The sequence below is a fragment of the Amblyomma maculatum genome, chromosome 2, assembly GCF_055883805.1.
Source record: "Amblyomma maculatum isolate TAMU_Amacu chromosome 2, ASM5588380v1, whole genome shotgun sequence".
Classification (NCBI taxonomy): Eukaryota; Metazoa; Arthropoda; class Arachnida; order Ixodida; family Ixodidae; genus Amblyomma; species Amblyomma maculatum.
The window spans coordinates 64,273,138-64,289,760 of record NC_139345.1 but is presented as its reverse complement, the minus strand read 5'-3'; the positions used below and the strand labels follow the sequence as shown (position 1 = coordinate 64,289,760).

General features: G+C 41.0%; 1 protein-coding gene across 4 annotated transcripts in view; it reads left to right on the top strand.

The window, feature by feature from the left end:
- LOC146198821 (CREB-regulated transcription coactivator 1-like) overlaps positions 1-16,623 on the top strand; it is a 76,243-nt gene that overhangs the window by 2,028 nt on the left and 57,592 nt on the right. For 2 of the 4 annotated variants that reach the window (XM_084594306.1, XM_084594305.1), the window contains exons 2-6: positions 3,373-3,447; positions 10,330-10,584; positions 10,865-10,929; positions 12,878-12,972; positions 16,385-16,465. In XM_084594306.1, the coding sequence (XP_084450432.1) occupies positions 3,373-3,447; positions 10,330-10,584; positions 10,865-10,929; positions 12,878-12,972; positions 16,385-16,465 (571 nt within the window). The remainder of the gene's footprint in view (positions 1-3,372; positions 3,448-10,329; positions 10,585-10,864; positions 10,930-12,877; positions 12,973-16,384; positions 16,466-16,623) is intronic. The other 2 variants (XM_084594307.1, XM_084594308.1) reach the window with 2 other exon arrangements.

Sequence of the window (16,623 nt, the reverse complement as noted above, 5' to 3'; positions counted from 1 at the left end):
GGCCAAAGGTTTTTTTGTTTGAGATGCCAAATCAAGCCATCATGGCACCATTAATGGCCAAAGGGCCTCAGAATGTTAGTAGGAGGTTCTTCCATCTATAGAGGAGCTTGCAGCATTCAAGGGACATTCATTCCACTACAAATGAACACTGGCCTGATGAGGAGTTATTTTTTTATTGGGGAGGGGGAGGCTATTCCTTAACTGGCTTGCAAATACCTACCAGAACAGAAGTCTTGTTGACTTGTACTGCTTTTAATGTATAATTTATATTTGCATAACGTGTTCACATTTGTATTGTTTTCAAGTTGCAGTGATATGTTTACCAAAGAGACGAGATTTTTTACTCTGAACACTGAGCCATTGATTAATGGTCACGACCTCTGACATATCTTCCTTTTTTTCTATCATATGCCGTTTGCATTTCGCTGCTTTTTCTCATGGCGCTGTGCATCAAGCTTACATTCTAGTCTAGCCATGCTTTCTGATCTTGCTCAACTCGAAACACAGATGGTATGCTTTTGAAAATCTTGTACAGAAAGCAAAAAGCCTTGTGTAATGCTTCATGGTCTTTGCCAACACTGTTCAGCAGTGCAAAGGTCGATAGCCTTGGCATTTGTAAACTGGAACTTTCACACTGGTAGAAGGAAAAGGTCCTGAAAGTATGCTTATGGCCACTGTAGTAGCCTGTACATTTGTGCCCTTATATTTCAGTTAATGTCTCAATGGGCATTTGTAAACTGTAATTTGACATTTAAGGTGTTAGCACCCCGAGAAAACAGTGTACATTGGTAACAAGAGTACATTCTATTAAACCTTATTTCCTTGCTTGCTTTAAGTTCCTGCTATCGCTCACTATGTGTTAAATGTAATGCATGCATGGTATGTGGAATACAGGCTAGCTATTCCCATTATTTTTTTTGCAATGTTCACTTTCCATTCCACTCGCAGCAGCCATTTGCTTGCACCTTAAGGTATAACCAGTCGATAACCCTGTATGCTTGTGTTTCTGCTAACTCTGCAGCACCTGCCAACAGTGCAAATGCCTCTCTTTAGTCTTCAAAGGCTTGCTTGTCTCGTGATTATAGTGGTAGTATGACCCTACTTGAAACTGTCGATCATGCGGAAAAGAAAAGAACCTACAATATTGATCTGTCTAATATGTTCTAATATGTGGACACAAGTCAACTTACTGAGTTCTTGTAGAGCTCTGCGATGTTGGTGTGTGTGCATAATTAAAACTTAGCTCTGTGCATGCCTTTAATGGCAGCATAGTTGTGTACACGTCTTGTGGATTGTGTATGAACTGGATTGTAAAGTTCATTGTGTATCTCATAGGGCATAATTTTCTTTGAAGCAATCTGTGATTAGCATAACTTAACAGTTCGGTTGATTGGAGCAATTGCTCTCTACCATTTCTTGCAAAGGCTGCCTGCATTTCGATTGAAAATATGATGCTTACACATTGAGGCACTGTCTTTTGCTACGTTTTAGAGTTTGTTTGAATGAGGGCGCCTGCTGTAGATATCGGCACAACTGAAGTATCGGAGGCGGCGGTGTGTTTTTCTTGTGGAAGTGTTGTAGAACACTCTGTAACATCATTTATATGGCAAAAATGAGATGCAATCCAGTTATAAGAATATGAGGAGATATGCCGAAAAGGGATTTCGCATTTGAAGTCCCCGTCGCGGTGGCGCAGTGGTTAGGGCGCTCGACTCCTGTGCCCAAGGATGCGGGATCGAATCCTGGCTGGGGCGGCGGCTTTTCAGTGGAGGCAAAAGCAAGCTGCCGGTGTGCTGCGTGGTGTTAGTGCACGTTAAAGAACCCCGGTTATCTAAATTTCCGGGGCCCTCCACTAAGACGTCTCTTAGCCTGAGTCGCTACAGGATGTTAATGTCCATAAACCAAACCAAACCTTTTGCATATGAAAGGTGTATTAATTGTGCTTGTAAATATCAGAAGAGGTCTCTGAGCCAACTGCTCTGTTGAGAATGTGAGAATGATGCAACACTAACAAGAGCTGGCATTTTGGGCTTCATTATTTTTGGGAATTGCTTAATTCATTATTTGGGAATTGCTTGGTGAGCCTCTTGCAAAAGCTATGCAGAGGTGAGGGACTAAACTTAAGATCTGCTTGGTAAATTTAAACTTCTCTCTCGTTTTTACATGTTCAAGTTTTACTCACCAAATGCCCACAAAGCATAACTGTGCATTATACCTTTCTCCGGCAAAAGAAATTGGTATGATGAAGCTGCTTTAGGCACATGGGTATCTTGCTAGTTGAGAATGAAGAATGAAAAGCTTTAGAGCAAAAGTAAAGATAGATTTGCTTTTATGTTTGTTCTGAAAATGGATCAGTTGCCTTATATTATTTATGTTGATGATGTTAATAGTGCATACAGACTTGTAGATGTATAGGAGTAGTTTTGGTAATACCCGCGTAATGAGGTACATGCATCATTTGCGGTGACATAATGTGCATTGTCTTTTTATGATGTAAAGGTGAGTGTATGGCACCAATGATAAGACTAGTGTAGTTGATGTGAGGGATTTTCTTTGCATTCACACAGTGTTTGCCAACTGCGTTTTTTTTTTTTAGCTTTGATTTTTTATGTGATACCTATTTACTACAGCTGGCATATTATCCACCTAAACAATTCAGTTTCTAACTGAGCAGTCTTCCCCTATCAATGAATGGTTGACCTTGTGCTCACAGTCATTTTCTTCAATCACTAGATTGATCAATAAGAGCAAGGTGTAATTTTCTAAACCATATTTGTGTTACATGCCGTCCATGCTACGCGTCGTGGTGAACATAAGTTTTTTGCAGCCTTCACATCAGGGGACGTTTTTTTTTTTTTTTTTTTTAAACTTGGACTGACAGAAAATGTTTTTCTTGAGGCATCTATTGTGACCGGTAGTCTCTAATGCTCTGCATTTTTTTTCCTTGCTTTGTTTAAGCTGTTATGTGCCTATCATTTCTCTTTCCAGCTCTTAATGAGCACATCGGCTACTACAGCTTGCCCGAGTCTACATTGTACTTATAATTGAGAAAAATGTAGGGCTATTGATATAGCCAAGAAAGTTCGACTTTTACCCTTAGATTTAAGGGACTTGCTAGTTTGAAGTTAGTCAGTTTTTCAGTGTTTCTACCATTCTGGCAGCATTTTTCTTAGGGTAAAATTGTTGCCATTACACATCAATTAGGTTCTGACTAGGGTCTGAAGCATTTGTTTTTGGCAGTGTATGGTACTGCTTTTATTTTTTGTTTTTCTCATATCAGTAATATCTCGTTTATCATTTTTGTTCTTGCACAGCTTTACAGAGGACACTTATTTATTTCTGTTCTTTTGCCTTTTTTCCTTAAACTTTCAGACCAGCCATGGGCAAGACAATATGCAGGCTTATGCAACCTCATATGACAGCTCATACATGCAGCAAGCCGCCAATGTAAGCTACCTTCATCATTGTAATATACTTGCATACATAAAACATGTACTTACACTGCAGAGGAATCATTCGTTTGGTTTTGTTTAATGTTGACATTTGCCTCACTGAAAGCGGTGTCGTTGATGTTTTGCTATGCGGCAGGCAGACTTCAGCTACATGTTCTCATTTCTTTAAACATCACTTGAGTTGCAAAGGTTGTCAGGTTTCTTGTAAGCAGCTGAAATGGTCTGCTCTAGCCATTATTCACATTGCATAGTCTGTACATGTTGGCAACTATGTGATAGACTTAGGCCTTCAGTGGCGAAATAATTGAACGATATTATGCATAGTGTCCAGCATTGAATTATCAACTATTTGTTCCGGGGTTTGCTTCACTTTTAACTTTCGTTATCATATTGAAAATAATTAGCTCTGTTGTCTGACATAACAACTTGTATGTGTCCCCTACTCCAGCAGAATTGTCATGATGCCCAGGCTAGTGAGATCTTGTAAACGGGTCAATTTTTTGAGTAATAGAGCTTGTTGTCGAGGGGGTTGTCTGTTGTCTGTACTTGTGGTGGTATGCCTGGAAGCGTTTGCAAAAAAGACAATAAACCAGAAAAAAGTCTCTGGGCATGAATTTTCAGAATAGTTGTGAAGCTGTACAGGTGAGGGAGACAGTGAAAGAAAGAAAAAAAAAAACGATTATTCCTTGTCGTTTTTTCATGTCTCTAGCCCATAAACCTGGCTTACATCAGTACAGTGGAATTCAGACAAGAGTGCTTGGACCTTTTGTTGTCTTTTGGAGCACTTCTGAGGCCTTCATGATTTTGTGCAGCGGACGAGTTCAGTTATCCCTGTTCAAAGTTTCTCATATGATCCAAAGGCCTTTCTTTAATGTCAAATATTGCAACATATTGACACAAGACTAAAGCAGTGTCCCACAAAGTTCCCAATGTGGGAGCGTGGAGTTAACGTTTTTGCATTTTTGGCTGCTTATTTCTGAAGTGACATCTGTTGTTATGAGCTACAGTGCAAGTGCTGCTTTATGTGTCTGTGCATAGCTCTGCTTATATTATGAACCCATGAGCAGTCACTACGCATGACTCATAGAGTACTGTTTCAAATGTTGTAGGCATATACTGGCCATGACATTAAGGTAATGAACGTCTGCTGGATTTCAGTTCTCTTATGCACATTACAGTGAGCTACACTTGCTGGATTTCAGTTCTCTTATGCACATTACAGTGAGCTACACTTTCAGTAGTAAAATGTACTGATGTATTGAATGTGCAGTGTACTCTGTTCATGGATTTTCACAGCTAGAGGATGCTATACTAGCAGTCAATGTTGCTGGAGGGACGGAAGCAGTCTGCTGCAAAAAACAAAGTGTATCACTCTGCCTCGCGTCATGGCTCAGGGTGCGAAGTGTGGGCATCTTCAGTTTATGAGGGGCCGAGGTTAGTCTCTCAGCCGGACGACTTTTTTAAAGCTTTTTTTTTTAAGCCTTGCTAGGCAGAAAGTCTATATGCGAGCCATACATAACAGCCCGTTTTTCATCAAACTGGAATGACTACTTTGAAAAACACAGCAGTGTTTATCGTTCAACGTGGAGATTTGGCGTTTGCCATACAATGATGTGACTCTGATGGCGTTGAGTGTGGAGCTGTCATACTTCACACTGCAAGAACTGGATATTCTCACCTTGCTAGGTCTTTTTTTGTGTAATTTCATTGCCCACAATTGCGAGAATTTCGGGCTCAATTTTCATGGGGAAACACTCCTTTATGCTAGTGTAGGCTTTGACAGTCACCCGCTTGCAGTCTTTAGAAGTCTTCGTAGACTTGACAAAGAGCGAAACAGGAGTTGTTTTTGCAGTCGAAGTGGGCAAAAGAAAACAACCGAGTAGGAGATAGCAATGCCATTTTCAGACTCAAAACACTGATACAGGAAGAGCTGAAGAAAATCAGTAAACTAAGATGCTCTGTTTTAGAGAACATGAAAGGCAAAGCAGCCTTCTTTAAAAGCAAAACACTTGTATATTATGACACTACAATGTCAACCAATATTTACGTAGATTTTAATTCCTCAAGTTACAAACATTCTAGTGGAAATTAAGAAGAAGAAATGGGCATGGGCAGGACATGTAGTGCGAAGAGAGCATAACCGATGGTCGCTTGGGGTAACAAACTGGATTCCAAGGGAAGGAAAGCATAGCAGGGGGCAGCAGAAAGTTAGGTGGGCGGATGAGGTTAAGAAGTTCGCAGGGATCAAGTGGATGCAGCAGAACCGGGTTAAGTGGAGAAATATGGGAGAGGCCTTCACCCTGCAGTGGGTATAGTCAGGCTGATGATGATGATGATGAATTCCTTTGCTATTTTTATTTTCGACGTAGTACTACATTAGGATGTAGATAGGGAGCACCAACTGGGGCCTGAGCCTCGGCGGCGTTGACTACTATGTTTGCAATGGAGTATAGTTTTGTATTTGTGCTATTAGTGATTTAACAAAATTGGCGCATCACTTATGCCTTGTGAGAGAAAGTGGGAGTACCGAACTGGGGTTTTACAGAAATGCACAAAACAGTACTTAATTAGGAATCAAGTTTATTCTGGAGAACTTTACCAAAGAGCAGTTTTTTATTTGATGCTTCAGGGCCTGGGTGAGGGCCTGTGTTTACTACTGTGCTGCATAGTGAAGCATGCGAAATTATGTTCAAGAAGCATGCTGGGTAATGTCTTGTGTGCAAAACCGTTATCTGTAGTGTGCAAGTTTACTGAACTTGTATTCTTTCCAGAGCTTAGGTCAGATTGCTTCGGTGTTGTGTTCTTGTTTGTGCTGCAGTTTGATTGCGTGAAGTGAAGTGCCCAAACCAGGGTGCAAAGCTTCCCCAAACTCAAATATACACAAAAAAAGCAAAAAAAAAAAAAAAAAAAACTTTGAGTGGGGCAGTGCATTTGTAGTGAGTCATTTTACTAACCATGCGCTTTTAATCTTGATGTAAGCTGGTTGGTCATGAGGCCGCATGTAAATCAGTGTGCTATTTTGGAATGCATGGCAGCTTTCTTCAGTAATAGTTAAATGTTAGTATTTTGTACAGCCTTCACTTACGTCAAACTTGATGTTAAGTAGTCATGCCAGTGGGAGTTTACCAGACGAGTTGCTACGGAAGTATGTAATGATGAGCATATATGTGGTGGGCTTGCTTAGAAGAGAGACCACCCATTTCTGATGGCTTTACCTGCATTTCTCTTTACCAGTATAACAACAATGAAGTGCTGGTGCTGCATGAATTGGGCTTTGCCTTCATCTGCTTTCATCTGTTAATCTTTCTCGGGGTGACAGTTTGGAGTTAGCAGACTACTTTGTGCCCTTTTTATATGAAGCTACTGCCATATTTATAAGCAGGGTGTGAAGAAAAGAGAAAAAGGGATTGATAGGGAGGTTGACTAGGCAGTTCTTTGCTAGTAAAGAGTAGAGTTGAAGGAAATTCAGTTCGTTGATTAAATTGAATGTGTGGTTGATTGTCACTGGTTTTCTTGGTTTATTAAAATAAAGAACATCGCTACGGACAGGTGCTCAAGTTTCAGAGTGTATCGGCCTATCTGATTTGACCTGGTAGAAATAGCTTTAGCACCTACCATATTTTCCCAGTTCTTACTTGCACTTTCCTTCAAATAAAACCACTAGCAAAGCCCTTTCTTTTTCTCCATGGAAAACAGGTCCGCATAACAGTTGAGAGTGCATTGGAATTGAGTAAATTTAGCATTTTTGCTTTTACACTTGGTACGAATATTGTTCATGCTAGTTTGCCAAGCGCTGTTTGCACATTAGTGTTTGTTTATTTCATCAGTTCCTTGTTGCGGTGGAAATGCTACACCACTTGGGATTTATTGGGGTGTGGTATTAAACATACAGCATGCTTCCTTTTAAACAGGGGTATTTAACCCACATAACCACATTTGTTAGAAACGTAATGATCTGTTGATGCTGCAGTTCTTATTAGCATCTATGTTGTTGGCAGTCAGCCTCTAGAGCAGGGATCTCAACCTTTTATGGCGGCCACATTGAAGAAAATTTCATCTTTCTGGGGCAAGGAGATGAGACGGAAAATAACAACAAAAAGATAAAAGAAAAATAACGCTTGAAGTGACAAATAAAGAGAGTAGGAAAACTAAAAGCAGCTAATAAAAAATAAAACAACAACCGGAACATTTTATTCATGGTCAGAAACTGGGCATACTTAGACACAACACAAACAACAAAGTGGGAGGCATTACGAGCGCTTACCCAAAAGCATTTTGTTCCAAGCTGAGACACCAGGGGTGTTTTATTCTCAGGCCACACCCTCCCATTCCTGGTGGAAAAGAAAAGTAGCACATACCCGACCCTTCCTAAACGTAGGACTGGCGCCCCTTCAAGATGGCTCGGAGGGAGAGACTGAAAAAGTGCGAGTTGTAAACACTATGGCCACTTATTCTCAAAAGAAAGAAAATAGGTTTAGACATGAAAGAGAAGGCATACTGGCCGATGCCCCTGCCCGAAGTTCACACAGGTTAAGGGGTCAATGCCTTCTTTCATTTCCACAAAAAACTTGCATTCTCCCAGGGCAAGTCCTATCATTAGCTGATTGTAGTTGAAAAACAAATCTGATGGTTTAGTAGGCTCGTAATGCTGGCACATGTTTTTAGAACAAAGGGTGAAATTTCTGCATCCGGTGGGCTGCATCACACAGGTTGCGGGCAGTGCATGTTTAAGACGCCTGCTATAGAGTGCTGCCAGATTTCCAACCTTGCATGCTTCTACTGTGGCATTAATTTGAAGGCGCTGTCTTTCCCAGGCTTCACCCTCCTGTTGTTTGGCCTCCTTCTTTAATGCCACCTTTCAAAATTTCCCTCTGCTCTTGGCTATCTGTGCGCTATTGTGCATGAAAAAGTAGTAGTTGCTAAGACTAAGGTATGTCCAAAAATACATAATGGTTGATCTGTCAAAACTTCTGAGGCTCTTTGAAACGTTTCAGTAACTCACATGAGCTTTCTTTCACTGTACTTAGGGTTACAAAACAGCATCAGGAAAGGCAAAGAAAATTTGCTGCTTTCTTTCTGTGTGTATGTGCTTGCGTGCGTGCATACAATAATGATGTGTGCTACTACATTACAAGCTCTCTTCTGCTCTTTTGTGAAATAGCTTTTCAGCCTGGCACTGTTCTCTTTCATGGGCTTCTTGGGGTGTTGTGGGCAAAGTTGAACACTTTCTCGTTTTAGCTATCTATTTTCCTGTTAAACTTTCCCTTACAGGGATGCAGTGCTGTCTGAGAGTACTTTTATATATCAGGTGCCTTTCTCATGCACATGACTATGTAAAGATGTAATATTATCGAGCTGACAGGGAGCCATTGCTAGTTGGCGATAGAAATGAACGAAGTCTTGCAGTGCAAGGGTCGCTTGTTTCGCTATTCTTGTTTCGTATCTGGGTCCTGTCACATTTGTCTGCAGCATTTTTATTGTGCGTAGGACTGGTATTTGTGATTTTGACAGCGATGTATGTTTATTATCACACAAGGTCCTGGTGGAAATGGTGCTTTTTCACGTGCAGAGTATGAAAAAGTAGCGCCCTTTTACAGTGCAGCTCTTTTCCTAGGCATGTTTAGCTGGCTGCACTGGTCTTCCAGGCCCTCCGGTATGTGGTAAAATAAGCTGTTAAGAGGCGAGTTATACATGGGGTGTGTAGCTGATGTTGGGGCCTCAGAAGGCATTGTAGTGGTGAGTTCTGGTTCTGCCTGAACTTCGGATGATGTCCCAGATTCAAAGCTCGAGTTTAAGAAACCGTGTGGACTTTACAGCCCAGGTTGCAAGGTTACTCATGCTGTTTCTAACACGTTTCACAATATAAATAAGGCTAATTCAAGGCTCATTTGCTGCTCCCTCGCGAGAGTTGTGCGAGACTGCTGTGCTGTGCTGTTTTGTGTCAACTTGTTGGATGGTGCCACACGTCTTAACAGGTTTAATTTTACACACACAGATTTTGAAACTCTTCCGTTGCCCTTCATAACCTATACTCGAGGAGAGCTTTTTAAATATTTCATTAATTTTATTTTTTATTACTTACTGTTCTTTCCCTCAGTGCCTTCCAGCATCCTAATGCTAGACAGGGAGAATTACGGATTCATTCTCAGGCAGTCGGCCTAGAGTAGTGGTTTGTGTGCTCAGTTGGGGACCGGAAGGATGGTGGTTTGATTCCTGGCAGTGGCACAATTATTTTTCTTATTACTAATGACTAACAGTTCTTGCGAACACGCTCTTCTGACACTTTCTTATGACAGGCTCTGTCGACGTTATGAGACAAGAAATGGATTTGAGCTAAACACTTTGCGACACCACCATACCACGCTCCATCCTGCCTGCGTCACTTTGGTGTGCCCACATCTAGATGTGCCCAGTTGTTGCCAATGGGCAGGGCTGGCTAAGAAAAGTGGTGAAGTGTCGCCCTGTTAATCTGTGAGCAGTCATGAGGAGAAATAAAGAAATATATATATATTTGTAAATTATAAGGTCTGTTCAGGGCTTTTAGATTTGACTTGAATACTTACGTGAAATGATTGATCTCTGCAGGTTTGGTGCATTAGAGGGGCCACAAATATTTTGTCAGGGCTCCTTTAAGTTGTCATTTGAATAAAAGAGTGGGTGGCGGTGACATGGCAGCAGATAGTTGTTTGAGTTTGGCACGTATGCTTACAGGACATACAGGGCTGTGCAATGGCTCGCATGCTGGTTTTTAATGGTCGCCTTGAAAAAGATTTGTAAATGTCGTGCATTGTTTCTTTACAGCTGGGTAGCATCACTCTTAAAGTTCTGCATCACCCTGCCAACTTTTTCCTTGTATCTGGCATGCTGCCATGCGCAGGGGGCATACTCGAAACACCAGCTGAGCATCTCACCTTCCCTGGGTGCCTACCGGGGTGGCTCGCTGCCCAATGTGAACCAGATGAGCGGTGGGCCAGCACACAGCATAGATCTGCAGGGGGCCCTGAATCACTTGGAGGACATGCGGCAAGGGCGTGAGGCCTCCTCTATGCTTCCTGACCGGCCGCATGTGCGTGAACGGGGCCGTCACGCCACTGCGCCACACAAGGGCCGCCAGATGGCCTTCGATAAGCGTGTATCCTTGTTGAGTTTATGCTGCTCACGTGCTCATGTATTCGAACTAAAATGTGCTGGGAACATTTTGTCTAGTGGTTCTTAATACCTACTTGTTCTGACTGCATGGTCATTGATGTTGTGCTGTTAAACATGAATAAGATACAAAACTTAAACATGATCAAAATATTGGTTCTATTCTCGTGGGGATAGTTGAACAGCACAACTACAGAAAAGCTTGTTCCACTCCTTTAAACTAGGGAGCCATTGCACTGTTTGATTCTTGACAGAAGTTATCACAGGCTGACGTGTCTCCCTATAGTTCAGCTCTCTACCTCTCCCCGCCACCTGACACCAGTTGGAGAAGGTGAGCTGCTTTTGGAATATGGAGAGACCTATCTGTATAAGTCCTTCCTCGCATGTGTTTGTGTGAGCAAATGGTTTGATATGCCTAAATGCTGAGAGTATTCTGTTTTCATGGTCTTTTGATGTATAATGGCCATACAGCTTAGGTTGGCACCACCCTTTCAAGTGAAATTCAACAGGTTAAGGGGGGGAAGGAGGGGGTGAGACTGAAAAAGTTTCAAGTATTGAATGCAAGATATTCGCGATCAAATTTTATAGCAACCTGCTGAATGGGTGTATCTTATACCAAAGCTTAAACCTAGGCCTAGATTTTGTCTGGTACTATTTAGTTCTATTTTTTTATTTTCCCCAGTATGGTGACTTTTGCTTAAAATTTACCTAATGCAGAACACAAAAATTTTGTATGAGAGTAGAAAAGGTCATGTTACCAAACCATGAGCAAAATTACGAGCTTCAAGCAAAACATAAAATTTGTGTTTTTCAAATTGCTGAGTGATGTAAAATGTCGTAAGTGAATGTTTTTAATTATAAAAATAAACTTCCTTAGGCTATTGGTTCTAGCTAAAGTGATGTAAAAGGCATTGACAAAATCTGAAAAATTATTTTATGTCTTATACTAGTTCCTGAGGGACAGATGTTAAACCTTCGAAAATGCTGTTTTAAGAAAAGTGCAGATTAAAGAAACTACCTTTCCACTTGATGTCACCATGAAAAAGGATTAAAGCAGCATTTTTGAAGGTGCATTTTTGAATATTCAGTCAAAAGTGGCCAAACCTAAAAATTTATTTGGTTTGTGAAACGAAATTGGGTAAGAAAGATATAAATGGAAAACTCTTCGTTTGACGTGGCAATGAAAAAATGATCAGAAAAGAGTTCTCGAAGCAGTGGTTACCTCAATGTAACATTTTGTTTTTAAATGCTGTACCAAACGATTTAAAGATATAACAATATTTTTTTCGTCAGAAACAGTCTCATTCCATACTTAAGGGAGTAGAGGCACCAAATTTTAAGATGTAAAATTTTTTTTATTACAGTATGCAAGACGATAGAGTACATGAATTAGGACATGAAATTCGCCCCCACATGCTGAGTGATTTAAAATTAACTTTTCGCGCGTGCCATTTCGGTTTCGGTTTCAATCACCGAACGATAGCTGTGACGCCACAGACGAGCTGAGGTCATACCATAAAAGCGTTGCGATACAATAGCTGCTTGTTCATTTGTTCTGATTCTAAATTTTGGGTTGGCTTGTGTGATACTTGGTGCTAGTTAGAAGGACAAAGCAACAACCATATTCTAGTTTTCTTATGCCTTACGCGATCTTAAACCATCTGTGACATTACAGATGTTTGGTGGCTGAAACCGGAATAGCTCACGAGAGGAGAAATTATATTTCGGTTATTTACAGCATTTTTCCCGCTATCCACATTGCCGTTCATGCTTTCTAATGTGCTGCACATCGTTTCAAAGACAACACGAAACAGAAATTAGATGTCTTTACTTCCTTAATGGCAATGCAGAAAATCACCGTGGTTCGTATCATTTTTAAATGTAATGCAGGCAGTTTTCAGGCAAAAAATCAACTTTGTGATTGATTTAGAAGCAATCAGTAATGAAATCCATATGTGTCATTTTTTTTCATGCAGTGTGCCTGAGCTTTTTATGTAAGTTAGGTAGATGTTGACACACTTATCAAATTGCTCGGGAGCTGGCAATCTCGTCTGCTGTTCTGGTGCTTACGGTTCTTGGGTGTTTTGTTTGTCCCGCACCACGTCTAGGTCTTGTAGTTTGAAAGGTGGAAGTTCCTTTTTTCTTTCTCCAATGGCAAGTTCGGAGGAGGTGGTTCTCATGCTGTTAAAATTGCACAATTTTTGTTTTTGACAGTGCTTTCGGGGTAGCTGCATTTTGTCGGATGACATGGTGCCTGACAGCCATCTGTTGTTTTGCAGGACCAACTCGGATTCAGCGTTGCACCAGAGTGCGCAGACCCCGCAGGAAAACTTTCCCGGAATGGGGCCATCTTGTGGGCAGCGCAGAGGTACCGGTACGCACCGGGGGCTTCTCTCTGCCCTGTCTTGCTTGCTCTTCTTCTCTCGCTTGCTTCTTTTCTCTCTTTCTCTCTCTTTCCCCCTCTTGACCGTTTCTGACTGGTGGCCAAGAATCTGGGACTCGAACAAAGAAGGTTCTGACGTTGGCATCTGCCTGGCACCTCCTGTATGCTGCATCTCATCACTGCTTGCATGAACGAATGGAAAATCATGGGTGATAAAAGCATGATTCTATTCTCGCTTGTGCAGGAGACCTGTGCTCTTTGGCATGGGAGAGCTTCCTTTTTCCAGGCCTTCTGCACATTTTTTGCCTATTTGGTCATGTCTCTTTCTCTCTCTCTTTGTCTATTTGACATAGTGTTTATTTTTTATGCGAGCCTGTAGAGTATAGTTACACAGTGACACGGCAAAATTCGAGGGTGACATGAATTCAGATTGCTGTGTAGCATGTTATCTTTATTTGTGCATTTTTGTGAAGTCAATTTAGCCTTAATGACAGGGTATTTGATAGTATGGCTATATGAAGCTGTGGGTATTTATCATTACTTAAAGACTGATATGATTAGTTCATTTTGAATTGAATTTCTAGGGTGATTAAAAACACAGTTGAAGGCCTGCTCACCTTCTGTAAATTTTTGTTGCACCTCTTAACAATTGCATGTCAAAATTTACAGATGCCCCTTAGAGCTGAAAAACATAGCTGTGTAAAGTTGTTTGCATCATAAAATGAAGTTGGTTCTGATGTTGTTTGTTTAATCTGTTAGAATTGGGATCCTGACGTTGAAAAATTTGGCGTCCTTTTATTCATCCATCTATCTGTCTGCCCCTCTGAAGCCTTGGTTGGAAAGCGGCAAAGTTGCTTGCTGTTGCTGGCGGCTGATGTTCATATTAGTGATGAAGAAGCTAGTTCAAGAAGTCATTGGGTATGAAAAGTTATGGAGGTTAATTGGAAATTCATGAAGATAATGAATACTGTACTTGAGCATTTTTCTTTGATCACTGTGTCTATTAAATTTATTTGAAACACTTTAATTTGTCTGACGCATATCACTTTGAGAGCAGGAAGGTCAATTGGGTGGTGCATGATTTTCGTCAATAATCTGCTGCTGTGTGGGGTTTCTTCTTTTGCTTTGATTTCCTTTGAGTGATGTTTGTGTATTTGGACAGCGTCTAAATTTTTGGTGTGTTACAATATCACTTGCAGTTTTGAATATGTTAGATGCTGTGGAAAATCGTTGCTAATTAAGGAAAGAAAGAAAAGTAGGGTATCATTTTACCCCTTTGAGTACAAATGGGCTGGCTTCACTACTATAGTGAATACTGATAGAATAGTTAGTCTCAACCGAATATGAGGTTTATAATAAGAGAGCTGAATCACATGCCAACCGAGCATATTTGCATGATTATTAGCAAGTTGTGTTAATATTTCTATGAAACGAATATTCGCGCTAAACAAGGATGGGCTACCAGTAGTGGTTTAAGTCATGCATGGTGTTCTGAAGTGTTTAAAGATGCGGCACTGACCGCCACTTTCACTACGGACATGGAACATGAAGCCAGCATACTAACTCCATGTCATAGTCATGTTATAAGCTCAGGAAAGTCGCCTTTTGCTATTGGAGATGACGGTGAACAAACTGGCAGTAAACCTTAAGTTGATGAGGGCAACGAGTGCTTGCTTATCATGCCACCCATGATGGAAACACCGTCAATGGTAATGCACCGGAACCAGGACCACTGGAACTAGATGTCGCTACCACTTCCTGTTCCAATGTTTCCACCACTGAGTTGGCTCGAAGTTCATGGAGATAGCGACACTTTCGATAACGACATTAACTCGCAACCGAGGGCCCTCCTTCCCAAACAGGCTTATCACAATAGCACACGGTGCAGCATTGCACTGAAGCCCTGTTTCTAAAATAGGCTGCTAAAAAAATGAAGAAATCACCAGTGTGCCTTATTTCAACTCGGTGTCAGTTTGAAAACTGGTAAAACATTTTACGGCAGACTCGGTTAGCTCTTAATAATTCTGAGTATATTTATTGTTTGATTCAGTTATCGAATTGCATAGGTGGATATTTAATTTGCTACATAGAAATTTAGAATATTCGCATAGGTACCCTTACTAATGTGAGTTTTGAGGCAACGGGACAACAAAAAGGAGTTTGTCTTTCTAGGTTTTTTTCTGACAGTGAATTTGATGAATGCTTTTTGCACAAAGGTGTAGTACACTGTCATGGCTTCTTGGTTCCTTTATTAGCTGCTAGGGTCATTTTAATAAGATAGTTGTTGGGTATTGAACATCACTTATGGTTTCTTTCGAATCATCTGCACGACTACTGATTAACTATGTTTTACCAAGCATAACTGCCGTGCTCTGGGGCGAAAAATGACGCTTATTGGTTACATGCTGCCGGTTGCTATCAGTCTGAAGATCATTGTTTTTTTCTTCCGTTCCAGTACAAAAAAGTATTTTTTTTTGTCTTTATTTTGCATGGAATCGTAGTTAAATTTGCAGTTTGGAACTTTTTCTGCAGCAACAGCAGCTTGGTATTCGCAAACATGTGGGTATTAAGGTGGAAGCCTTTAATGCCTCATCGTTGTAAGCAGGAGTTGTCGACAGAAATGTCACGCTTTTCAAATGGTCGTGACATCACAGTGCGCGAATTTCAAGTAGTAACCACGCAGCCAATTAGATGGTATAGTGATGCTCCAAGTAAGAGGGACTAAGTTTAGTTAATTGGTATTTAACCAATTAGTCCAATTAACATAATTAGGTTAATTAATCATTGATTAGTTTCCTAAATGTGGTCATAGTCAAGCGAGAGCGTACTTACAATTGAGCAAAGTGATAGTCAATTACACTAATTAGCATATTAGTGCTAAATTGTCAATTATCACAAATTTACTTGCTGAGCAGGAACTAAGGTTTAGTGATAAGTATGCCTTGTACTGGTAATTGACTGAAGTACAATACACTAATTAGCTAATTATTGTGTTTGTGCTAATTAGACAATTGATTATAGGCAATTAGTGAAAGTTTACGCTTACATCGGTTGCCAGCAATGCCTAACAGTGTGCCAGGAAAGGCTTCTGCCTTGAAGCACTTTAGTGAGCCAAAGTGCCCCCTCAGTTTGTCATAATTATGTGGCATCATGTTAGCCTTTAGGTTTTAATTTTTTTTAGCTATTCAGGAAGGGGGGGGGGGAGGCTATTGTAATGAAGTCTAGTATAGAAATAGTTGTTTAACATTTTTCATACCTTTGCTCTCTTGTGAACTGAGGTTGATTGCCTTATCTACATCTGGATGTGTGGAGGTCGAGCAAGGCTGAAGTCCTTGCAGGTTTTCAGTGATTTCAAGGGCGAAGTGTCTCCTACAGCTGCCGTTATTGTGCATCTCCCTTGCAGACCCCGTCACAGCTCGAGAATTGGACCAGATGTACCGTGACTGTTCTGGGCGCGTTGATGGCTTTGGGCAGGAGATCCTTGGTACGCGGGGTCTAGATGCACCCCCTCTCTAATGCACGTCTAAAATGTTGTAGACTAGGGTAGTGTGTAGAACAGTCGGTGCAATCATTCGCTTTTGTCTGTCTCCCTGATGGTGGCTTGAGAGCTTTCTGTTTGGCAAGCATCGAAGTGAAAGCCCC